The sequence below is a fragment of the Bufo bufo genome, chromosome 5 (assembly GCF_905171765.1).
Source record: "Bufo bufo chromosome 5, aBufBuf1.1, whole genome shotgun sequence".
Classification (NCBI taxonomy): Eukaryota; Metazoa; Chordata; class Amphibia; order Anura; family Bufonidae; genus Bufo; species Bufo bufo.
In genome coordinates, this window is record NC_053393.1 from 77,236,847 (window position 1) to 77,263,585 (window position 26,739).

General features: G+C 45.1%; 1 protein-coding gene across 1 annotated transcript in view; it reads right to left on the bottom strand.

Annotated features, from left to right (window-relative positions):
- The window catches only part of SNX31 (sorting nexin 31), a 68,544-nt gene that overhangs the window by 16,163 nt on the left and 25,642 nt on the right, over window positions 1–26,739 (bottom strand). Inside the window, exons 3-6 of the mRNA XM_040433461.1 lie at window positions 5,831–5,945; window positions 5,548–5,612; window positions 4,809–4,919; window positions 1,092–1,182 (exon numbers count right to left, since the gene is read on the bottom strand). Of these exons, the coding sequence (XP_040289395.1) occupies window positions 1,092–1,182; window positions 4,809–4,919; window positions 5,548–5,612; window positions 5,831–5,945 (382 nt within the window). The remainder of the gene's footprint in view (window positions 1–1,091; window positions 1,183–4,808; window positions 4,920–5,547; window positions 5,613–5,830; window positions 5,946–26,739) is intronic.

Consider the following 26,739-nt stretch of genomic DNA (forward strand, 5'->3'; position numbering starts at 1 on the left):
AACTGCTGTTCAGCAAGGTGACTGATAATGGAGTCATGGAATATGGGCCCAGTCCACAAACAGATCACTGGATTTTTACATTGCCATCAGTGATCCCTTTGCCACCCTGTTCTTTGAGTATCCCCATCTGGGCATTTAGGTTATCCACAGCAGTGGCGTGCTTAGGGTGTTTGGTACCCGGGGCGGGTTCTTTCTCTGACCCCCCCACCCAATACTTTAAAAAAATTGTGCTACCTCACAATACCATTGCCCTCTTTGTACAACCTTCACAATAGTTATGTCCAGATATGTGTCCCCTAATAACAACTACATTGTGCCCCTCACAGTAGTTAGGCCCATATTGTGGCCCCCTTAAAGTACTTATCCCTTCATTGTGCCCCCTCACAGTAGTTATGCCCTCTATGTGCCCCCTTCACAGTAGTAATGCCCATTGTGCCCCCTTCACAGCAGCAATGCCTTCTCTGTGCCACCTTCACAGTAGTAATGCCCCTGAGGAGCAGCCACACACTCCTACAACTGAAGAAAGAAATCCCGGCAGTCGTATCTTACTTTTCGCTTATGCTTCTAATTAATTCATTTAATTAATTAAAAGCATAACCGAAAAGTAAGTTACGACTGCCGGGATTTCTTCAGTTACGTGTGGAGCCCGCTCCTTCCCACCACAGCGTTCCACCGCGAATTTGGTGCTGGTCAGATATTGCTCACACTCTCCTGCAAGGCCACCTTAGGCATGTGCTTAGGGTCCATTCACACGTCCGCAAGCATTTTGCAGTCCGCAAAATGGGAATCCGCAAAACACGGATACCGGCCATGTGCGTTCTGGCACTATGACAGAAATGGCTATTCTTGTCCGTGGCTGCGGACAAGAATAAAACATGCTCAAAATTCTTTGGCGGCTCCATTGAAATGAATGGGTCCGCATCCGTTCCGCAATTTTGGATGTATGAATGGACCCTTAAAGTGATACATAAGGATGTATACTCTAATTTCAGAATGGTTCTTTCGTGATGAACATAATAACTTCACTAGGAATCTTCCATTTTAGCTACGTCATTGTTCATATGATTACAAAGACAAACCCAAGAACCTACCTGAGAAAACGCCTTTAGCATCTTTATGTGTAATGAACAAGCTGAAATATTCCATAAGTTCTCTGGATACATTTAATGTAAGCAAGGCAACCTGAGAAATAAAAGTATACAGTACAAATGAAACAAACAATCTATATGCCATGTCTACAAACCACCCTGAGAAAAATGGAGCCTTCACACATGAACTGAACTAGCATTGGAGGTTGTTTTTTTTTGTTTTGTTTTTTAAAAATTGTAAATGGTAAAAAACGTGCTTTTATAGGAGATGCATAGCCCCATATCTGCATATTGGTGTGGGTTATGGATGTGTCCTGTTCTGCAGCATCTATAGGCTAACCATGTATGGAATATGGTGCTGGGTCCTGTGCAAGGGCTTAGCTACAGTGGAAGCAGCTGCTATGGGGCCCAAACTCAATGGCAGGCAATGTGTGGGGGCAGGTTCACTTGACCATTCCCCATATAAATGCAGTTGTGCGATGCAGACAGCAGAGGGCTCCCATCAGAGCTGTCACCAGGAATTTCAGGGCCCCATATAGGCAAACCATGTTGGCCCCTCATCTTCCCTTCTTACATTCATAGCCATAAGTTTTTTTAATGGCCATGTTGCCATACACAACAGCCATTTTTATTTATGCAGTTTACCGATCACCATAAATAATGTGTTCACTATATTGTACAGGTTATTATGGTTACAGGGATATCAAATACTGTTTTTATAGCAAGTATGTTACAAAAATGCATTTATTGTATTGTAATGGTTTTTGCTCCTCTTTCATTAATAATGACTTTGCAGAAAATGTATCTTTTACCAGAAAAGAAAAGATGGGGGGGGGGGGGGGGGGGGGATTCCATTTTATTCTGCCATAACCTTTACTGAGAAAATGACTTGATAAATCTCTTAAACCACAGACCTTGTGTATAGCAGGCAATAGACTTACCACTACTCTATAGGACTCCTCTATTGTAAGGTTAGGATTTGCTGTGCCTAAAAAGCTACTAAACAGTGTTACTATTTATTTAGCATTATGCCTTTGAAGAAAACCGTAATGCTATTAAAAGGGGTTGTGCAGCCCGTTTGTGTTGATGACCTATCCTCAGGAAAGGTCATCAATATCCGATTGGCGAGTTTCCACAACCGCCACCCCTGCCGATCAGCTGTTTGAATTTAAGACGGCACTCCATGTGAGCGCTGCTTCCTCTTTATTAATTAGACTGCCCGTTGTCTCAGACTCGCTCCATTCAGTTGTAATTACACAAGGGAGACGACACGTAGTGTAATTAAGAGTAGCTTTATAGGCAGCCTGCTATATAGAGGGTCTGGTGTTTAATTTCTCTAGTAAAAGGTATGGCAGAAAAATTTTACTTTTACTTTCCAGCTCTTTTATGGTAAAAGTTACATTTCTTTGCAAACATATTATTACAAAAAAAAATAATAATTAAGGCCTCTTTCACACTTGCGTTGTCCGGATCCGGCGTGTACTCCACTTGCCGGAATTACACGCCGGATCCGGAAAAACGCAAGTGTACTGAAAGCATTTGAAGACGGAACCGTCTTCCAAATGCGTTCAGTGTTACTATGGCACCCAGGACGCTATTAAAGTCCTGGTTGCCATAGTAGGAGCGGGGAGCGGGGGAGCGGTATACTTACAGTCCGTGCGGCTCCCGGGGCGCTCCAGAATGACGTCAGAGCGCCCCATGCGCATGGATGACGTGATCCATGTGATCACATGATCCATGCGCATGGGGCGCCCTGACGTCACTCTGGAGCGCCCGGGGAGCCGCACGGATGGTAAGTATACTGCTCCCCCGCTCCCCGCTACACTTTACCATGGCTGCCAGGACTTTAGCGTCCCGGCAGCCATGGTAACCACTCTGAAAAAGCTAAATGTCGGCTCCGGCAATGCGCCGAAACGACGTTTAGCTTAAGGCCGGATCCGGATCAATGCCTTTCAATGGGCATTAATTCCGGATCCGGCCTTGCGGCAAGTGTTCCGGATTTTTGGCCGGAGCAAAAAGCGCAGCATGCTGCGGTATTTTCTCCGGCCAAAAAACGTTCCGTTCCGGAACTGAAGACATCCTGATGCATCCTGAACGGATTTCTCTCCATTCAGAATGCATTAGGATAATCCTGATCAGGATTCTTCCGGCATAGAGCCCCGACGACGGAACTCTATGCCGGAAGACAAGAACGCAAGTGTGAAAGAGCCCTTACAAAGCAAAAACCATTACAGTAAATGTGTTTTTGTGACATAGTATTAAAATATCACAAAACAGTATTTAAAGGGCTTCTGTCACCCCACTAAAGTGATTTTTTTTTTTTGGGCTAGTTAAATTACTTATACTGCGATATATGAAAATATAATGGTGTTACTTACTTTGATTCAGCAGTTTCTGCAAAAAACGAACTTTGATCATATGTAAATTCGGTCTCTACCAGCAAGTAGGGCGGCTACTTGCTGGTAGCTGCTGCAGAAATCCGCCCCCCCGTCGTGTTGATTGACAGGGCCAGCCGGGATCTCCTCCTCCGGCCAGCCCTGCGCCGATGACGTCTTCTATTTCGGTGATGTCATCGGCGCAGGCGCACTGAGGGAGTTCTGAGGAGACGAGCCTCCTCATCTCAGAGCGCCTGCGCCGAATCAACACAGGCGCGCGATTTTTGAAATGCCGACAGGGCTGGCCGGAGGAGGAGATCCCGGCTGGCCCTGTCAATCAACACGACGGGGGGGGCGGATTTCTGCAGCAGCTACCAGCAAGTAGCCGCCCTACTTGCTGGTAGAGACCGAATTTACATATTATAAAACTTCGTTTTTTGCAGAAACTGCTGGATCAAAGTAAGTAACACAATTATATTGTCATATATCGCAATATAACTAATTTAACTAGCCCCAAAAAAAAAAAAATCACTTTAGTGGGGTGACAGAAGCCCTTTAATATCCCTGCAATCAAAATAAGCTGTCTAAGATGATCAGTAAAGTTTATGTTCAATGTATTTTCACTCATTTTCGATGTTTCGGCTAATTATCCATGTCATCATCTGTATTAAAAAAAAAAAAAAAAAAAAAAAAAAGTTTTCACACTAAGCCTAATAGACGGATACTGTTTTGTAAAAATATTTTTCAGCATTCTCATTATCAGTGAGTACAATGACAGATGATACAGGATCCACTCTTCACAATAGGCGATTGTCACAGCTTATCTACTCCCCCTCCCTGCACATTGACCTCTGCACAGATCAAAGAGCATTCCTACAAATATCTCATCTTTCTCAGCCTGTCTAAGGCTACGTCTACACGACGACAATAAGTCGCGCGACAGATAGGGCACAACTACACTGCAACATTTGTAGCGCAACATTTTGTTGCACTAATGTCGCGTGAAAATTTTCATAATGGCAGTCTATGGTGTCGCACTGCAACATTCAACATGCTGCGACGCAACAGTCGCAGAAAAATCCATCTCGAATGGATTTTCTGCGACTGTCGCGTCACAGTCCCAGCATGTTGCATGTTGCAGTGCGACACCATAGACTGCCATTATAAAAATTGTCGCGCGACATTAGTGCAACAAAATGTTGCGCTACAAATGTCGTCGTGTAGACGTAGCCTAAAGCTTAATTGACAGGTCAGTTGACACCTATAGGCTGCAGTAATAAAGCTCTTCAAGTTCTTGATGCTATAATCAGCTGTACAAGGTAAAAAAAATGGATAAATAATTGACCTCTTGCACTCTCTCCGCAGTGTCGGAAGTCTTGGAGTCTACTTTAACCTGTCTGCCATCTGGCAAGTAAACTTTGAGGATCACTTTTATAGCTGGCATCTTAAATGTTTCCTGAAAAATATAGATGCATTATCAGTTCAGATCAGCTTTCACAAGGTCATAAAGTTGGGTTCACAGATGCTGTACAAGAGTACAGATGTACCATTTAGAATGGCAATGGGATGGGTAGTGGTGGCTTTTTATGTAGTTTTTTAAGCCAAAGGGTAGGTCTGGATCATATCCACCACTGGCTTTCAAAAAGCATATGAAAAAATCTGAATTTAGGAACCCAGCCTAAGGCCTCTGTCATACAACGTTTTGTTTGTTTGTTCCCATTACATGTATCAGTTTTTATTCAGAAACCTTGCAAAAACGAATGCGTTGGTTTAACAGATGCGGATGTTTTTTTAAACTATATTGGAAAGTGCAGATGTACTCTGTGCTGTTCCATCCAGCAAAAAAGGGAAGGTGCACTGTTGCAATCCCAAAAAAATCTGAAATAGCATAATCCGTGAAATTACACACAATAGTATAAAAAAAATAAAAATAATAAATAAATAAAAAAAAAGCACCTCATTCCCTGTTGGAAATTAAAAACAGTGGTATGAAAGCACCCTAAAAGAAAGGCTTGTGTCAACTTGAGGTTAGTGACTAAGGGGTCAAATATTTTTATAGCCAAAAATGGCGAGCGCATGCTTACCAACTGTAACTTCTTGAAACATGTGATGAAGATATCACTGTTAGAAACAACAGGATCTAAAACAACTGTAAAAACAAAAACAGAACAAGGTCAATAGATATATAATATAATAGCATTTTATATCCATCCCTGCTGAGCCAGGTTGTCAGGTCTGCATTATTCCATGTGCTGGCTATGCCTGAAGTCGGACCCCCACCTCACCCTATCCTGAGGATAGGCCATCAATACAGAAGACCCAGAAAACCCCTTTAATGCAAAGACATAGGATCTTTAGTGACATTACCTTCCTGCAAGTAGCTCTCCAGCATTATTCTCCTTTGTACAGCCATAGATTTAGTCATCGCTAGATAATATTTTGGTGGAAATGTCGGGAGCCTATTTCCAAATATATCACGCATCTGTAATTTAAAGTCAGCCAGAAGTGTTATGTAGAAAATAAACAGCAATATTTAATATTTCATTCACAAAACAAATTCTGGCACTTAAAAGGGGTTGTCCCATGAAAATATATTCTACAGTTTTCAAACCAGCACCTGGATCTGAATTCTTTTTTAGGCTACTTTCACACCTGCGTTCGGGTGTCCGCTCGTGAGCTCCGTTTGAAGGCGCTCACAAGCGGCCCCGAACGGATCCGTCCAGCCCTAATGCATTCTGAGTGGATGCGGATCCGCTCAGAATGCATCAGTCTGCCAGCGTTTAGCCTCCGCTCCGCTCAGTGAGCGGACACCTGAACGCTGCTTGCAGCGTTCGGGTGTCCGCCTGGCCGTGCGGAGGCGAGCAGATCCGTCCAGACTTACAATGGAAGTCAATGGGGACGGATCCGCTTGAAGAAGACACAATATGGCTCAATCTTCAAACGGATCCGTCCCCCATTGACTTTCAATGTAAAGTCTGGACGGATCCGTTCAGGCTACTTTCACACTTAGAATTTTTTTCAAACTATAATGCAGACGGATCCGTTCTGAACGGATACAAACGTCTGCATTATAGGAGCGGATCCGTCTGAGCAGACATCAGACGGACCCGCTCTGAACGGTAGTGTGAAAGTAGCCTAATTGTATGCAATTATAAATTTAGCATAGCCACTGAGTTATTCAATAAAATGTATCTGTATAGCGCCACCTGCTGTTTGTTTTTTTACTTTGACCTGCTCACTGAAATGGCCGCACATGCTCAGTTTCATTCTTCAACTGCCTCCTGATTTCTGATAGGGAGAGCTAAGACACGCCCCCTGAGCTGCAGCAAAAAAGACACACCCCCTGAGCTTGATATAAATCTAGCAGAGCAATGAATGGGGAGATCTCTGGATCCATGTGAGGCACAGGGCTGGTTCTAGCTTTGTTACAAAGGGATTGTCATGTACATTTACATTAGCCATGGGATAACTCCTTTAAGCATACATTTCCTGTGAAAATTTACTCCTCCGATCTTTAAAAACTTTTTAACCCCTTAAGGACCCCTAAATGGCCGGTACTTGGTGCCCTAGGACAAGCATTCCCGTTCTGCGGTCCTTCTGTTCCCCAATGTGCGGTGCCACGATCAGCAGCAGGGATCTGGCTGTTGTTGACAGCCGGATCCCTGCTGCATCCACCAGCATCGGTGATAACGCAGATGCCGGTGGATTAATCCCTCATATGCAGCGGTCAGGGCTGACCGTGGCATATGGGAGGTTTGCGCTCCCTCTCATACATCAGATCCCCGCGTTGCGGTGACCCGATAGTTGCCATGGCAGCCCCAAGCCATTCAAAAGGCCTTGGGGCCCAGCAGCTACAGAGGCCTATGAGGCCCAGCCCCCAGGCTGGGTCTCATAGGCAAACTATCAGTGTATTCTACTGTGTAATACACAGATATGTATTGTACTGCATGGACTATGTATTGTGCTGCATTGAAACAGGGATCAGACCATGTAATGTTGAAATCCCATAGTGGGACAAAAATTAAAATAATAAAAGTGAAATAAGTGTTTTTAACTATAAAAAAATTAAAAGTTTAAATAAAAAAAAAAAAAAAGCCCCTTTCCCATAAAATAATTAAAAAAAAACAGACATATTAGGTATCGCCGCGTGCGTAGCAACCTGCTCTAAAAAAATATCACATGATCCACCCAGTCTGGTCAAAATAATAAAAACTGTGCTAAAAAAAAGACATTTTGTCACCTTTCATCACAAAAAGTGTAATATCAAGTGATTAAAAAGTCATTTGTACCCAAAAATAATACCAATCAAGCAATCATCTCATCCTGCAAAAACTGAGCCCCTACATAAGATAATCGCCCAAAAAATAAAAATAATATTGCTTTCAGAAAAAGGAGACACAAACATGATTTCAAAAATGCTTTATTATGCAAAACCGAAACAAAAGAAAAATAAAAAGACATATTTGGTATTGTTGCCTCCATAACAACCTGCTCTATAAAAATAGCACATGATCTAACCTGTCAAATGAACACTGTAAAAAACTAAAACTAAAAACTGTGCCAGAACAGCCATTTTTTGGTTACCTTGCCTCACAAAAAGCATAATATAGAGCAATCAAAAGTCATATATACCACAAAATAGTACCAATAAAAGTGTCACCTTATCCTGTTATTTCCAAAATGGGGTCACTTTTTTAGAGTTTCTACTCTAGGGGTGCATCAGGGGGTCTTTAAATGTCATATGGCAATTTAAAATTATCCCAGTGAAATCTGCTCTCCAAAAACCATACGGCCCTCCTTTTCTTCTGCGCCCTGCTGTGTGCCCGTACAGCAGTTTACAACCACATGTGGGGCGTTTCTGTAAACTGCAGAATCAGGATAATTGATATTAAGTTTTATTTGGCTGTTAACCCTTGATGTGTTACAGGAAAAAATTAAAATGGAAAATCTGCCAAAAAGTGAAATTTTTTAATTTCATCTCCTTATTCCTTTAATTCTTGTGGAACACCTAAAGGGTTAACAAAGTTGGTAAAATCAGTTTTGAATAACTTGAGGGGTGTAGTTTCTACAATGGAGTCATTTATGGGTGGTTTCCACTATGTAAGCCCCACAAAGTGACTTTAGAATTGAAGTGGTCCTTAAAAAAGTGGGCTTCAGAAATTTTCTTAAAAATTTGCTTCTAAAATTCTAAGCCTTATAAGATCCTAAAAAATAAAATTACATTTACAAAATGATGCAAACATGAAAGTGGACATATGGAAAATGTAAAGTAATAACTCCTTTATGATGCAACACTGTCTGCCTTAAAAGCAGATAAATTAAAATTTTGAAAATTGCTAATTTTTCCAAATTTTCGGTCAATTTTTGATTTTTTTTATAAATAAAAAGGTGAATTATATCGACAAAATTTTTTTCACCATCATGAAGTACAATGGGCCGCGAGAAAACATGGCTTGGATAAGTAAAAGCATTCCGAAGTTATTACCACATAAAAGGGACACGTCAAGTTTCAAAAAAACGGCTTGGTCTTAAGGACCTTGCCATTTTCACCTTAAGGTGTTAATTGTTACGTAAATAAGGTTTCAGGATGCACTGAGGATAGGGCTGCTCTGTTTGGTGCACCATTCCTTGACAGTCCCAGAGATTTCAGAGCCAAGAGCAATAACGCATGGGAAGCCCAGTGCACATAACTGAGCAGCCCCATCCACTGTGCACCGAAAAATAGATTTGCATAAAAATTAAAAGATGCCCTTCTCAGGATTAGGAGGACCAGATTTTCACAAGAAAGGGATGGTTAGGTTTTGGGTCACCTAGTGTACATGGCTTATGCTTACTTCGATACGGATTTTAGAGGGGAGAGACTACTAACATTTTTTGTACCACTAGGATGTTTTATCTTTAAATTTAATGTTCCAATAGATTACCTAGTGTGCATATACTCAGCAGGTATTATTACTGGACAGCCCTGAGGGCTTTATGCACTGTAGGTCTAGTACTATCATCATAAAGCTGTCAGCTCAGCAAATAAATGCCTGACAAGGGTGGAACTAAGGAAGCACTCGCTTTATTTAGACTATGCAGATTCTGCAGTTCTGCCTCTTTTATTCATTGCCCTTCCACTTGTAATTGGGAATATATTTATAATAAAGCAATATTTAAGTATTTTCATTTTTTTAATTCCTGGAGAATCCCTTTAATATGTCTTTCAAAATTAACTTTCATTAGTTATAATGGATTGTTTTGTATAGGAAGTAATCATTATAAGAAATAAAATGGCCGCCATCCTATTAGTTAACACAAAACCTGTCCTAAATCACACAGGACAAGTTACTTTACAACTCTGAGCCAAAGATCTGCCTTATCCTCCTCTCCTACTTGTGAGTGTTTAGAATCCTGAATATAGATGATAAAATCTTCAAATTAATCTCTGTGGGAATGGAGTTCATGAGGAGACATGAAGTACAGAGGGGATGGACAGGACAGGCTGTGGTAATGGAGACTGCATACAAGTGCTGCTGCTTATTATCCACATCCCTACCCTCCTCTCTGTACATCATGTCTCCTATTAAACTGTATTCTTGTTCATAATCCCTGACAAGTTGAGCAGAGAGGAGGATTAGGCAGCTATTTAGTCCACTGCTCTAAAGTAACTTGTGCTGCTGTGTGATTAGGACAGGTTTTGTGTGTACTAACAAGACGGCGACCATTTTGTGTACCCCAACGATTGCTCCCCAGACAAAATGAGCCATTATAACTGTCAGCAGATTTGTAGCTATGACACTGGCTGACCGGTTACATGTGCACTTGGCAGCTGAAGGCATCTGTGTTGGTCTCATGTTCGTATGTGCCCACGTTGCTGAGAAAAATGATGTTTTTGAATAAGCAAATGAGCCTCTAGGAGCAACGGGGGCGTTGCCATTACACCTAGAATCTCTGCTCTCTCTTCAACTACCCTGCCCTCTGCAGTTTGATTAACAGGGCCAGGCAGTGTAAAAGTGATCACGCCTGCCTGGCCCTGTCAATCAAAGCACAGAGGGTGTTGCAGTTGTAGAGAAAGCAGGGCCTCTAGGAGTAACGGCAAAGCCCCCATTGCTCCTAGAGACTCATTTGCATTTGTGGTCATGGCTTGCCTGTGACACGTGGGCTTGGAGACATGGTACCCTCTACCTGCCTGAGTAACTAACTAAGCGGCTTGAGTTGTGCCGTAACCACTGCGTAGGTGGGAAAGCCTAAAGTGGGCATACCCTGTAATGTGTAGATGAAAATGAGGGCGGGTTGGGAGGGTATGTTGCAATGGAACGTCAGCCTCAGGGGAAGGTGTTAGCTGGGTATAAGTGAGCTGCCGGCGCCCCTCCCACAAATACAGGCCAATAAATCGGCCTTCACACTTGTGGTCATGGCTTTCCTGTGTCGCCTGGGCTTGGAGACATGCTACCACTGCGTAGGGGGGGGGGGCCTAAAGTGGGCAAAAACACTGCTATCAAACATCACCTGACCGTTTATTCCCAAACAACATTACATAACAAGACTCTCAAAACCGAGAGACATTTCACGATCGGGACGAGGTATGTACCTGTTGAAACATGAGGAGCGCCAGCGACCTAACTTCTGGATTACATGAGCCGGCACTTCGTATGACCAGAAATAGATGCCAGGTTCAAACCTAAATTTGACACCAACGTGCGGACGTGACTGACAAACTGGGAGGTAGTGAGCGGAGCTTTGGGAAACGGCAACAGAGGACTGCAAGGGTCTCGGCCTGCCAAAGATGCCAGTAACCGTTTGAAAATGCGAACCGGGCACCATGGGTGTGTCGTTGGGAAAAATTTAACTAGTGTCGGGGGTCCGGTTTGAGAAGTTTTGGTAACTGGCAAGGACAGTGTGTATCCACCAGAGCACGGGCCCAGCTGGGCGATGCTGACGTAGCTGCTGCTGGAGAAAGTACACGTGAACTCGCCTGGCCCCAAAAACCCATAGAACCCTAAGTAAATGGCAGCCTTGAGCACGAGACTGGGGAGTGTACCAAAAGGGGCTCAGTCTAGTATATTAGATAAGCCCCTGAAGACTTCTCCAGTGATGGCTTGTTGTCGTGGTTGGCTTGTCACGTGGCAGTTACCCAGGCCCTTCAGGGCTGCCTTAACAATGAACAAAAAATAGGGACCCCGACTCCGGGTTGTTGATGGCCGAGAAATGTTGAACGCCTGCCAGGTAGGACCTGACGGTGTTGTGTGAGAGTTTCATATCTGAATGGCAGTACCCTATAAAGGCCAAAACATAACCAATGAAGCTAGTACTCTCTTGAGGATACTTCGCTTGGAATGTGAGGAACTTGTTCCATCCTGTCTTATAAGTCATGGCCGTGTTAACCGAAAGAGACCTGGCTACCAGGGCATGTGCCGTAACTATGTGACTGGTCAATCCAGAATCAACTGTGAGTGAGGAGGTATCACGGCCCCTACGTTGTACGCTTCTGGCGAAAAATTAGCCCGTGACAGAGCATCAGCCGCCACATTCTGGGGTACCCCCGATATGGGAACAGCAATAGCGGAAATTACACCGTAACGAGAGCCAAACTAGTCTCCTGGTGAAGGACATGACTAGTGGGGATTTGGATCTACCTGTCGTTAAATATCCACCGTAGCTGCATTATCAGAGACTATCGTGACTGTGGAATTGGACCATGAACTACCCCATATGTACGCCGCAGCCACTATGGGGTATAGTTCAAACAAGGCTGAAGACTTGAGAAACCCCGGGATCTGTCTGACTTCCTCCGGCCAGCCAGTGGGTGCCAGAAATGGCTGCAAAAGCTATACTGGAAGAAGCAAGCATCGGAAAAATCCACAGGAGATGAACTGATAGCTGAGGGGATGAAAAAGGAGATCCCACATGACTAGATCTGCTACAACCTGAGCGTCTAGCTGAACCGGGCTGTGCTGCTGTGGAGCCGCGGGAAGAAGAGCTAACAGACGGGAAATAAATGACCTACCCTGTGGAATAATGCGCATGGCGAAGTTTAGCATCCCTAGCAACGACTGTAACTCCGCCTTTGTTTATACTCTCGTGACTGTGAATCTGTGTAGGACTTCCCTGATCCGGATCAGTTTATCTTCCGGTAAACTGGCTAACATGTTGACGGAGTCTAGTATGATATCCAGGAAAGTGATCACCATGGATGAACTTCTTAGGAGACACTGGCACGCCTAGCTGGGAAAAACTACTCGTAGGGTGTCCAGATCCTGGGGTGTGCGCCCTGGGTATTCAATTAGCAGTAAGTCATCCAGATAGTGAACAACATGACTGCAGTGAAACTTGACTTCCAACACCCAGTGCAGGGCCGAGAGAACTGGTCAAATAGCCAGGGGCTACTCTTGGAGCCAAATGTTAGTTTGGTGGCAAAATAATACAGGTTCTTCCATTTGATACCATGCCACTGCCAGAGCGCAGGCATGATGGGAAGTAGTTTGAAGGCATCTGATATGTCTGCCTTGGACAGATGAGCCCCAGGCCCTGCCTGCATGATGATGGCAATGGCCTGACCTATGGACGAATACTTCATACTCACTTCTTCAGATGGGATGAGGGAATTGAGGCTGGAAACATGAAAGGTCATATACCAGCCTCTCCTTCTTGCTGAATTTAACTGTGACTACCCCCACCGGGTTGACCCGCCAGTGGTCGAACGGGGGAACCGAAAAGGGGCCTATGAGGAACCCTTTCTCTAATTCAACCTCTATCAACCTGTCCACTGTTGTGGGGACTCTCACCGCGGACTGTAAGTTTTTACACTCATACGTGGCTTCAGGCAGCGCGATTAGAACTGTGTGGAAACCTGCGACCAGGAAATCAACAAATCCACTGTTATGATGGCCTTTTTTAACATGTTCATGACCCCAGGTGACTGCGTGCTATGCAAAATAACAAATGTGGAACGGATCGCCGAACCTGAATGATGTGTCAGGTATGTAATCTTTCGTTCCATGTTGGCGAACGTGTCTTACCAAGGTAACGCACCGATAACAGCCTGAGAGGCGACAAACAGCGAACCCTGAGACGTAATGAGGAACCCATGCGTAACATGAGCCATGCACGTGCAACCCGTAAGCTCTGGAGTTCCTGATTACCTTAAGATGCACCTGTATGTATGTGTAATATATATATATTTATTATTATTATTATTTTATTATATATATTTTTATTTTTTTATTTTTTTATTTCTACCTTCGCCCACGCTGTACAGGACGACAGCTAGTTGAAAAGGACAACTGAAAGGTGACCTGAAAGGAGAAAAGTTGCACTATGACTACCCCAACTGATTAACGCAACTTATTTTTTAATATATTTTTTCCACATAATTTGTCCCCAAGAGGTCACTGAAATTCCTTTGGGGACACAGCCTTTTTTTTTTTTTTTTTTGCACACCATTTCCACTGTAACTGGGGCATCCAAAGGATCCCCAGTTACAGGGGAAACCAGCCTGCTGTGGGTGCTTTGTACACAGGCAGAGCTAATCAGAGTCTCCTGAACCTGCAGCTCTTCACTCCTCTGCCCCCAAGCCGGGGCCACCCTGCATAGCACTCACCTGTGTGAGGAGAAGGCAGAAGCGCTGATACACTGCTTCTGCCTTCTCCTCGGGTCTTGTGCTGTCACTGACAGCTGGGGACCCGTCCTGCTCCTGCTACAGTGCAGGAGCAGGAGCTGTAATGATCCATCGCATGGCGCTGCGGGCAGAAACACAGCTGATCTCACGATCAACTGTGTTTCTGTCCAGGGGGCTGCAAACCTTGGCTCTGAGGTTGTGCACCCCTGATTTAGAGCATGCTGCGATTTTCACGCAACGCACAAGTGATGCGTGATAATCACCGCTCATGTTCACAGTCCCATAGAAATGAAAGTGTCCGGATTCAGTGCGGGTGCAATGCGTTCACCTCACGCATTGCACCCGCGCGGAAATCTCGCCCGTGTGAAAGGGGCCTTACACAGTGTAATACTCTGATAGTTTGCCTATGAGACCCAGCCTGGGGGCTGGGCCTCATAGGCCTCCGTAGCTGCCAGGCCCCAAGGCCTTGGAATGGCTTGGACAGCCATGGCAACCATCGGGTCCCTGTCACCGCAGCACGGGGACCCGATGGCTAAGGAGAGGGAGTGCAAACCTCTCATATGCCGCGGTCACTGCTGACCACGGCATATGAGGGGTTAATCCACCGGCATCGGCGTTATCACTGATGCTGGTGGATGCAGCAGGGATCCGGCTGTCAGTAAGGAGAAGTAAGGACTACTGGACGAGAATGCTTGTCCTGGGGCGCAAAGTACCGGCTATTTAGGAAGAGCACTCTCGTCCTGGGTTCTCAAAAGGTGTTAAGTGGTAAAAAAAAAAAAGGTAAACAAAACATTTATAAAATAAAATAAAATAAAAATATATATGCCTTTTTTCTATTGAAAATAGGCTTTGGTATCGCCGAGTCCATAACTACCCACACTACACAAATTTCATGTAATTTATCCCCTATGGTGAACGCTATATATATATATATATATATATATATATATATATATATATATATATACACACACACACACACATATACACACACACATACAGTACAGACCAAAAGTTTGGACACACCTCATTCAAAGAGTTTTCTTTATTTTCATGACTATGAAGGCATCAAAACTATGAATTAACACATGTGGAATTATATACATAACAAACAAGTGTGAAACAACTGAAAATATGTCATATTCTAGGTTCTTCAAAGTAGCCACCTTTTGCTTTGATTACTGCTTTGCACACTCTTGGCATTCTCTTGATGAGCTTCAAGAGGTAGTCCCCTGAAATGGTCTTCCAACAGTCTTGAAGGAGTTCCCAGAGATGCTTAGCACTTGTTGGCCCTTTTGCCTTCACTCTGCGGTCCAGCTCACCCCAAACCATCTCGATTGGGTTCAGGTCCGGTGACTGTGGAGGCCAGGTCATCTGGCGCAGCACCCCATTACTCTTCTTCATGGTCAAATAGCCCTTACTTTCAAAGTTTTCCCAATTTTTCGGCTGACTGACTGACCTTCATTTCTTAAAGTAATGATGGCCACTCGATTTTCTTTACTTAGAATTTGTATTATGGCAAGAAAAAAGCAGCTAACAGTCTATTCAGTAGGACTATCAGCTGTGTATCCACCTGACTTCTCCTCAACGCCACTGATGGTCCCAACCCCATTTATAAGGCAAGAAATCCCACTTATTAAACCTGACAGGGCACACCTGTGAAGTGAAAACCATTTCAGGGGACTACCTCTTGAAGCTCATCAAGAGAATGCCAAGAGTGTGCAAAGCAGTAATCAAAGCAAAAGGTGGCTACTTTGAAGAACCTAGAACAGTGATGGTGAACCTTTTAGAGACCGAGTGCCCAAACTGCAACCAAATACCCACTTATTTATCGCAAAGTGCCAACACGGCAATTTAACCTGAATACCAATATACACTGCTCAAAAAAATAAAGGGAACACTTAAACAACACAATGTAACTCCAAGTCAATCACATTTCTGTGAAATCAAACTGTCCACTTAGGAAGCAACACTGCGTGACAATCAATTTCACATGCTGTTTTGCAAATGGGATAGACAACAGGTGGAAATTATAGGCAATTAGCAAGACACCCCCAATAAAGGAGTGGTTCTGCAGGTGGTGACCACAGACGCTTTTCAGTTCCTATGCTTCCTGGCTGATGTTTTGGTCACTTTTGAATGCTGGCGGTGCTTTCACTCTAGTGGTAGCATGAGACGGAGTCTACAACCCACACAAGTGGCTCAGGTAGTGCAGCTTATCCAGGATGGCACATCAATGCGAGCTGTGGCAAGAAGGTTTGCTGTGTCTGTCAGCGTAGTGTCCAGAGCATGGAGGCGCTACCAGGAGACAGGCCAGTACATCAGGAGATGTGGAGGAGGCCGTAGGAGGGCAACAACCCAGCAGCAGGACTGCTACCTCCGCCTTTGTGCAAGGAGGAACAGGAGCACTGCCAAAGCCCTGCAAAATGACCTCCAGCAGGCCACAAATGTGTATGTGTCTGCTCAAACGGTCAGAAACAGACTCCATGAGGGTGATAGGAGGGCCCGACGTCCACAGGTGGGGGTTGTGCTTACAGCCCAACACCGTGCAGGACGTTTGGCATTTGTCAGAGAACACCAAGATTGGCAAATTCGCCACTGGCGCCCTGTGCTCTTCACAGATGAAAGCAGGTTCACACTGAGCACATGTGACAGACGTGACAGAGTCTGGAGACGCCGTGGAGAACGTTCTGCTGCCGGCAACATCCTCCAGCATGACCGGTTTGGCATTGGGTCATTAATGGTGTGGGGTGGCATTTCTTTGGAGGGCCGCACAGCCCTCCATGTGCTCGCCAGAGGTAGCCTGACTGCCATTAGGTACCGAGATGAGATCCTCAGACCCCTTGTGAGACCATATGCTGGTGCGGTTGGCCCTGGGTTCCTCCTAATGCAAGACAATGCTAGACCTCATGTGGCTGAAGTGTGTCAGCAGTTCCTGCAAGACGAAGGCATTGATGCTATGGACTGGCCCGCCCGTTCCCCAGACCTGAATCCAATTGAGCACATCTGGGTTATCATGTCTCGCTCTATCCACCAACGTCACGTTGCACCACAGACTGTCCAGGAGTTGGCAGATGCTTTAGTCCAGGTCTGGGAGGAGATCCCTCAGGAGACTGTCCGCCACCTCATCAGGAGCATGCACAGGCGTTGTAGGGAGGTCATACAGGCACGTGGAGGCCACACACACACTACCGAGCCTCATTTTGACTTGTTTTAAGGACATTACATCAAAGTTGGATCAGCCTGTAGTGTGTTTTTCCACTTTAATTTTGAGTGCGACTCCAAATCCAGACCTCCATGGGTTAAAAAAAAAAAAAAATCCATTTTTTTGTATGATTTTGTTGTCAACACATTCAACTATGTAAAGAACAAAGTATTTCAGAAGAATATTTAATTAATTCAGATCTAGGATGTGTTATTTTTGTGTTCCCTTTATTTTTTTGAGCAGTGTAGTATATCTTCCATGTACTTTATCATTTAGCTATAACAGCCTGCCTACATTCAGCGCGCTGCCTGTGCTGTTCATAGTGCATCCTGTGCTGATGAATGGCAGGAAAAGTCTAAAGCATATTGGTACGCCATATACTTTTTCCAAGGCGCGGGTGCCCACAGAGAGGGCTCTGAGTGCCGCCTCTGGCACCCGTGCCATAGGTTCGCCATCACTGACCTAGAATATGACATATTTTCAGTTGTTTCACACTTGTTTGTTATGTATATAATTCCACATGTGTTAATTCATAGTTTTGATGCCTTCAGTGTGAATTTACAATTTTCATAGTCATGAAAATAAAGAAAACTCTTTGAATGAGAAGGTGTGTCCAAACTTTTGGTCTGTACTGTATATATGTATATATATATATATATATATATATATATATATATATATATATATCTCTCTGAGTATGTACAGGTATGTGTTTGTGTGTGTATACATGTCCACTAAAGGAATCCGCACCGTTGCATTTACATTTACGAAATTTGGCACACAAATTTGGTCTCAGCTCTCTAGCACGTACCGTTTCTGAGATATTCCCAAAAAATTGCATTAGCCAATAGAAGCCTGGTCACATGACCCTTATCAGCCAATAGAAGCTCGCAGGCCCTTAGTCTCCACATACACACAGTTTTACATAACAATTTTTCTTCACTGCTGTAGGTCAGTTTTAAAGGAAATCTGTCACCAGGATAAATCGCTATTGAAGTAAAGCCACGGCCTAATAGCACTTAGTACCTTATTTCCAGATGTGCCTTTGTTTCAGCAATAGATGTTTTTTATCCTCTGAAAATCCAGTTTATTTGGTATGCAAATGAGCCAGTAAGGTGCCCAGAGGGGCGTCACTCTTGCAGGAAGGAGCCCAGGCACACCCCCTGCCATAATGTGTCCACCCACCCCTCCTACATCACATTCAAGCCATAACTCTGCCCCCCCCCCTTTCCCTTCTCCAAGCATGAGGGCGGGCTTGGGCACTAGCAGGGGGCGTGTCTGTGCTCCTTCCGGCAAAAGAGTGACGCCCCTCTGGGCACCTTACTGGCTCATTTGCATACCAAATAAACAGGATTTTCAGAGGATAAAAACATCTATTGCTGAAACAAAGGCACATCTGGAAATAAGGTACTAAGTGCTACTAGGCCGTGGCTTTACTTCAATAGCGATTATCCTGGTGACAGATTTCCTTTAAAGTGGCAGAGCGCTGTGGAGGACACCGTTAAGGAAGCGGAGTGCTGTGGAGGTCACAGTTCAGGGGGCAGTTAGGGTGGCCATTCAGGCCACCCTCAAAAGACGAACTTAAAAACGCTGCCCCCAGGTCCCGCTAAGCCACACCCACTCCGCAGCCGACAGGGATTCAAAAAATGAAGGTAAAAATGAACTTCTGTCAGCTGCAGGGGTGGGAGGGACGGTGACATTCTCCCTGCAGCTCACACTCAGACAGTACAGTGCTGCTGTCTGAGAGTGAGCTGTTCAAAAGGACATCCCTGTGTCCGTCCAAGCCCTGCCCCGGACGGAAGGCAAGGAGTCTGAAAGCCGGACTGTCTGGCCTAAAACCGGACCTCTGGCCACCCTAGGGGCAGGCTGCTGTGGAGGTCACAATTAGGAAGACGGTCCACTATGGAGGTCAATGTTAGGGGGCAGATTGCTGTGGAGGTCACTGTTAAGGGGACAGGATGCTGTGGAGGTCACTGTTAAAGGGGCAGGCGCTGTGGAGGTCTCTGTTAAGGTCGTCAGTAAGGCCCAAAACAGGCTGGTCACTAAGGGGTTATCAAGTGACAGCATAGCATATCACGCAGCACTATTTTGACAGACACTATGACAGGAACCTGACTGACCCTCCTTCAGGTGCTTTTGGTGTCCATCATGTGTCGGATGAAGCATGGCTGTCATTTTTTCTGCTCTGATCCTATAATGGAGCACAACACCAATGTGAACCCAGCCTGACACGACAGTGACGAGGGTATTTGTGGACTTTCCCACAGCCTCTTGGTATGTCATTTTCTGCCTGACACGGCACATTGTTTACATTCCTGAACTTTTATAGTCATGTAACAAAAAGCTTCAAAATGCTTGTAAAAGAAAAACAAAAACCTGCATTATCCGTTCATCACAGTGTACAGAAACCCAGGCACATCACACAGATCATATTATGCCGATACTCTTGTTCTCTCAAAACACATGTTTGGCTGCACGTAATGCATTTTTGAAATACATCATTCTTAAAAGGGGTCTCTTCCATCACAATATTTATAAAAGAAAAATATATATTTTCTGAATTTTTGTTTTTCATGTCGGCAGTACTATGCTATTGAAAATGACAAAATATTTTCCTTCTATAGCGGTAGGCACAGAGAGCTACAACTACTTTACTGTTGCTGTGAGGGTAATATGCTACCCAAAATGTAATCCTTATTATAGCGGTATGTATAGAATTGGGATAACAGTATGACAGCTCTATTGTCCTTTTGAGAGACCTAGATAAAGAAGCCAACAGAGGAGCACTGTGGGTGTAATGTGTGATGCTCTAATTGAATCACTACTAGGGGGAACTCTCTGGTCACTAAGAAAGTAATGGCGCACTACACAATCCCACTGAACAGGCTGATCGTCAGAGGAGGTGAGAGCTGCATTTATATGTAGCAATCACTTCCACTGTACGAGGACGAGCGATCACTACTGCAGTCACTTGTCTTCTTACAGATTCATTGTTTCTGGGCAGCAGATCCCTGTTTACACAGGACGATCTGCTGCCCAGAAATGATGATTTAGGAGCCAGCACACACAACAGTTTCACTGATGAACGACCTTTTACACAGGCTGATTTACAGGAATGAGAGTTCATACAAATGTCCGATTCCGATATTAGTCCCATATAAATGGACTTTAAAGAGGACCTTTCACCACTCCTGACCTGCCTGTTTTAATAGCTCCATGCATTCCTTATGTAATAACAATTCTGGAGCATCTATTCTTATAACTATATGTTGTCCCATTCCTTTATTATTTCTACTAGAAGTTATGAGTGAATTGCTAGCAGTCTGCAGTAAGGGTACAGAGGGGAGATAACCAGTTGGGTGTGTACAGGGGAGCACCCAGGAATTTTGTCTAGGGGGGGCTGAAAGGCAAAAAATGTGGCACATGTAGTGCGCTGTGCCAATTCTTTTGCCGGACCATTTTTCAAAGCCCCCTTCATATTTAAAAATGCGGGGCGTGTAGCGTGCTGCGCTGATTATTTTGCCTGGCCATTTCTAAAAGCCCTGTAGGAGTGAAAAAATGCGGTGCGTGCAAATTTTTATCCCCGCCCATTATTAAAAGCCCCTCCTACATATAATAGGCCACTCCCAACAAACACTGTACAGCTGACATTCTATAGTTGCGGCCTGTCTCTACACATCATACGGAGAGGGGGGAGGTCTGTCCTGGCTGCACTGCCTGCTTCACATTATACAATAGACCGCCGGCTACAGCAAGGAAGCTCCTCCGCTCTCCTCCCTCCCCAGATCCTGCTCAAGGCCTGTGGTTCCCCCCCACCATCTGCCACTCGCCCGTGGCCTGCTGCCCCCTTTGGCCGTCCTCACCCAGCTCTGAATCCTCCTTCTGCAAATGGCAGGGGGAGCAGCCGAAGCATCTCCTCTCCTACATAGCGCCACATACCTCTTACATCCAGTGATGTCACCCCTGATGTAGACGTTCTCTTTCCCCATCTTCTCCATTCAGACCAGACCACCATAATGATTTTTAAGCCATCTCCCGTCTCTGCAGAGATTGACAGACAGTTTCCCACATTTCCATCATCTTCACATCTTCTTAAGACCCTTTCCTGCCACCCCCAATACTGTGCTCCCCAATACTATACTGCAGAAATTGCCCCCTTCAACAATTATTGGCACACAGTGCTCTAAAAAATAACTGCGCCCAGACACTAATAGTATATTATATATATACACACAAGATAATTTCCCCCAAAAATAATTGTGCTAAGCCGATACTGTGCCAGGGTGCCCCCCCCCCCCCCCAAAGTAACAGTCCTCCCCAAAATTCCACCAATAGAAATAATTCTCTGCCAGAGCACACTTAGTAGTAATAATGCCCCTATAGTGCCCATACTAGTGATCATGTTCCTCATAGCCCCCCAGTAGTAGTAAAGCTCCCCATAATACCCCCTAGTAGTAATAATTCTCCTTATAATATGACAGTACATGAAATACCCCCGCTTAGTGCCCGCAGTTGAGCTAATGTCCCCATAATGTATGCCAGTATAAACTACCCCTATATAGTGCCCCAGTAAATGCCCTCATAGTGCTCATCTCCCCCTTCCCCATAGTGTCCCCCATAATATGCCAGTAAAAAAAGTGCCCCTTCTTAGTGCCACCAGATGCCCCAATAGTGCCCCACTCCCCCATAGTGCCCCCAAATAATGCCCCATAGTGATGCTTTCACCTATAGTGCCTCCCATAACGTGCCAGTAAAAAAATGCCCCCTTAGTGCCACCAGATTCCATAATGCCCCCATAATGTGCCAATAAAAAAAGGCCCCTTCAGAGCCCCCACTAACCCATAGTGCCCCCAAATTATGCCCCTATAGTGCCACCAGATGCCCCATAGTGCCCCCCATAATGTGCCAGTAAAAAAAAAAAAAAAAAGCCACTTTAAAGCCCCCAGATGCCCCCATAGTGCTGCCCCCCCCATAATGTGCCAGTAAGAAATGTCACCATAGTGCCCCCCCAAAAAAATGGGGCTGTAAGAAATGCCAGCTCCCCCCCAAAAAAAACTAAACAAAAAAACAACACTAATACTTACCTTCATTAGCAGTGATGCGATGCAGGCCTCTTCCGGCCTGTGTCCCCCGTTGTGTGCTGCCTGGCTCAGGCGGCGCGATGATAATGACATCATATGGAACTTTATCTGAAGCCTGTAAATAGTTGAACTGTTCAGTAAAAAGGAGTTCTGGTTCACTACAACTGTGTGTACCTCAATTATTCCTACAACAAATCGATGTGCCACTGTTACCGGCACTACGTAATGGTGGGCACTACTCAAGGGTCAATTGGGTCATGTTGTTCTCCACCTCCTGTGGAACATGGTCATGGTATTTTATATTGCATTGTAATGTGTATTTTCATATTATCTCCTGTGTACCAGGCCTGTTAGGGGTGTAGTTCCTCCTCCTAAGCTGTAGAGGGAGCTAGGGAACCCCCTAGTATATATAGTCAGGTCCAGTCCAGGAGAGGGGTGTGTGGAGAAGCAAAGATCGACTTCAGCCAGGCAGGAGCTGAGGTTCAGCTTCTAACATGCAGCTAGATAGCCCAGGCTCCTAGCTTGCCTCCAGGAGAAGAAGTTCCCTCCTGAAGTTATCCTGCATCTTACAAAGTACAGAGCAGTGCTAATTTTAACCAGCAAAGTAGAAAGCTGAAAGGCAGAAGGTTATTTGCAGCAAGTGGATTCATACCAGAGGAAAGTTTCCCCTTTCAAGGATAAAGCCAGCTATTAGGCATCCGGGCCTTGGAGAAAGTCAGACAGGATTCTGCAGAAAGTACAGCCTGATCTGTGAGTTTATTCCCTCTGAGTTATCTTGCTAGGATTTTACCTGCCATTTATGTCAAGCCTGCCTGATACCATAATCCTGCATATGGAACTTTATCTGAAGCCTGTAAATAGTTGAACTGTTCAGTAAAAAGGAGTTCTGGTTCACTACAACTGTGTGTACCTCAATTATTCCTACAACAAATCGATGTGCCACTGTTACCGGCACTGGCGTCATGAACTATAAGGGATCTTGCCACTGGCACACTAAACTTCCAACACCCAGGGCACCTCACCTACCACCTGGCCTGGCCCCTATATACAGAGAGTGTCCCAGAGGATCCATGTGCCAGCCTCTTCATCACTGCTGTACGCCTGCTCAGGGTCTTCTACAAATTGCGAGTACCAAGAGTAACCTTCGGTCTGTTAACTACCCCCGTGCAGGGCCGTCTTTACCAAGGGGCAAAAGGGGCAGCTGCCCCGGGCCCAGTTGCTCCTGGGGGGCCCAAGGCAGCTGCCTCTTAAACCCTGCTAGCCACTGCCCCGGGTGTCAGGCTGTCAGCTATACCAGGATTCCAGGCATCATGATCGGACTGTGTTAAAGTTGTGATTTAGGACCTTAATGACATCATCACCATGTGACCAGTAACCTAGCAATTACTGGTCACATGGCTATGAGGTCATCACAGGTCCTGTGGAGTGTTGCAGAAGTTAACTGTGGAGTTTTTTTGTGTGAAGATTACATCAGAAAAAGGTAACAGGGGCTGTTATGTTAATATACTGTAAACTACTGTATAGTGGGGTGCTGTATACTGTGTGGGGGCCTGTATACTGTGGGGGGGGGGGCTGTATTCTGAGGGGGTGGGGCTGTATACTGTGTGGGGGGCCTGTATACTGTGTGGGGGGCCTGTATACTGTGTGGGGGGCCTGTATACTGTGTGGGGGGCCTGTATACTGTGTGGGGGGCCTGTATACTGTGTGGGGGGCCTGTATACTGTGTGGGGGGCCTGTATACTGTGTGGGGGGCCTGTATACTGTGTGGGGGGCCTGTATACTGTGTGGGGGGCCTGTATACTGTGTGGAGGGCTGTATACTGTGTGAGGGCCTGTATACTGTGTGGGGGCCTGTATACTGTGTGGGGGCCTGTATACTGTGTGGGGGGCCTGTATACTGTGTGGGGGGCCTGTATACTGTGTGGGGGGGCTGTATACTGTGTGGGGGGGCTGTATACTGTGTGGGGGGGCTGTATACTGTGTGGGGGGGGCTGTATACTGTGTGGGGGGGCTGTATACTGTGTGGTGGGCTGTATACTGTGTGGTGGGCTGTATACTGTGTGGTGGGCTGTATACTGTGTGGTGGCTGTATACTGTGTGGGGGCTGTATACTGTGTGGGGGCTGTATACTGTGTGGTGGGCTGTATACTGTGTGGTGGGCTGTATACTGTGTGGTGGGCTGTATACTGTGGGGGGGAGGCTGTATACTGTGAGGGCCTGTATACTGTGGGGGGGGGGGGGCTGTATACTGTGGGGGCCTGTATACTGTGGGGGGCTGTATAGTGTGGGGGGGGGCTATACTGCTGTACTGTATACTGTGGGGGTCTGTATAATGTATACTGAGGGTGCGGTATAGTGTGGAGTGCTATACTGCTGTACTGTATAGTGTGGGGGGCTGTATCATGTATTGTTTGGGGTGCTGTATACTGTGAGGTGTTGTATACTGTGGGGTACTGTATAGTGTGGGGTGCTAAACTGCATACTGTGTGGTGCTGTATACTATAGGGTGCTATAATGCATACTGTGGGTTGCTGTATACTATAGGGTGCTATACTGCATACTGTGGGGTGCTGGGGTGCACTGTAACACTAGGGTAAGCCGAGCCCTGGTCTCCTTCCTGCAGAGCGGTGCCCACTTCCAGCCTGAGCCCAGCTGCCCAGAGCACTGATCCTGAGCCGCTGGAGTCTTCAGAACTGGAAGTATTTACAGTCATTCACTGGACTCTACCAGATGTGTGGATTTTTTGTGTGTGTGTTGTGGTGGAGGGCGTGATTGCCTAAGGTGTAGGAAGGCGGGATCCAGAGGGCCCAAGTAAATTTTTGCCCAGGGTCCAATCAATATTAAAGACGGCCCTGCCCCCGTGTCCTCACATTCGCTCCCCCTGAAGGACTGGTGTACTGCAAATGCATGTAGCTATTAAAACAGGCATGTCAGGAGCGGTGAAAGGTCCTCTTTAAGTGAGGATGTTTGCTGTGCTGAAAGTCCAAACAATTAAAGTTAAAGACTTTTTTTTTTTTTTTTTTTTAAATATATTTATATACACACACACACACACACCATCTACCTGTTTTTTTTAAAATAAATAATTAATAATGACATAGAATATTCACATATACCGGTAGACTATAAAGGCTACTTTCACACTCGTGTTTGGTGCGGATCAGTCATGGATCTGTACAGACGGATCCGTTCAGATAATACAACAGTCTCCATCCGTTCAGAACAGATCCGTTTGTATTATATTTAACATAGGGAACCTATATATAGCCCAAACAAAGTTGAAAAAGCTGTACGCGAAACGTGCGTTGGGGAGTGGACCGGTGGTGTTGCTGTACGGTATACTAGAATTGTGTGGTCAGTATAATTTTTCTATGTGCTGGTTACAACTTATTTACCTCATTGCCTCAGATAGCCAAAGGTGGTGTGTATCATCACGTCCATTTCTGGCACCTCTTGTATAAATAATGCAATTAGGTAACTCATGTTAGTTTTGAGCCATAGTGTGTGGATATTACATATCCTTTTATTGATGACCAACTGGAAAGTCTTATGCACATGCACTTTATTTATACGTACCGGCAGTTCACCATCGGTCCCCTTGGTTTTTAATGTATTGTGACCTGTATTAATTATTCTTGTGTGACTTGTGCTAATTATGTATCCTCTTGTGATTTTCCAATAAAATTATGCTATTTTTGAACTATTCCAGTATTAGTGATATTTGTAATAGATTTGACTCACTCCTTTTGGTCGGTTTTCTTATCTTTAACATAGCCAAGACGGATCAGTCTTGAACACCATTGAAAGTCAACGGAGGACGGATCCGTTTTCTATCGTGTCATATTGTGTCAGTGAAAACGGATCCGTCCCCATTGACTTACATGGTGTGTCAGGATGGATGCATTTGGCTCAGTTTCATCAGACTGACACCAAAACGCTGCAAGTATCTCCTGAACATGATTATGAGGGCGGCCATCTTGCCTGAGCTGTTCTTAACAGCATTTAGAAAGCATAAAGAAAATTGCTTTACGGCAGCCCCATGAGCCATAGACACAATGGTCAGGAGGGGACCTCATTGACTTCTATGGGAGAGTTCTCTAGGCATGATCTGTGACCTGTGCAGAGGTCATTGTACAAGGAAAGAATAGATACGCTCTGACAATCACTTACTGTGAATGGTGGATCCTGTCTTTTCTGTCGTTCTAATCCTGCCTGTAATTATATCACCTCTGTGTATAGATAAGCAGGTAACTTCAGTGAAGTGATCTTTACAAGAGGCAACAATTATTTAGTGGCCAGTGTGAAAACTGCAGGATAGTATGGTTTTTAGTTAAATATAGATATTGAAGCCAGCAGCCTAGACGGCTGGATGTTCGTGAGCTGAGCTCCGT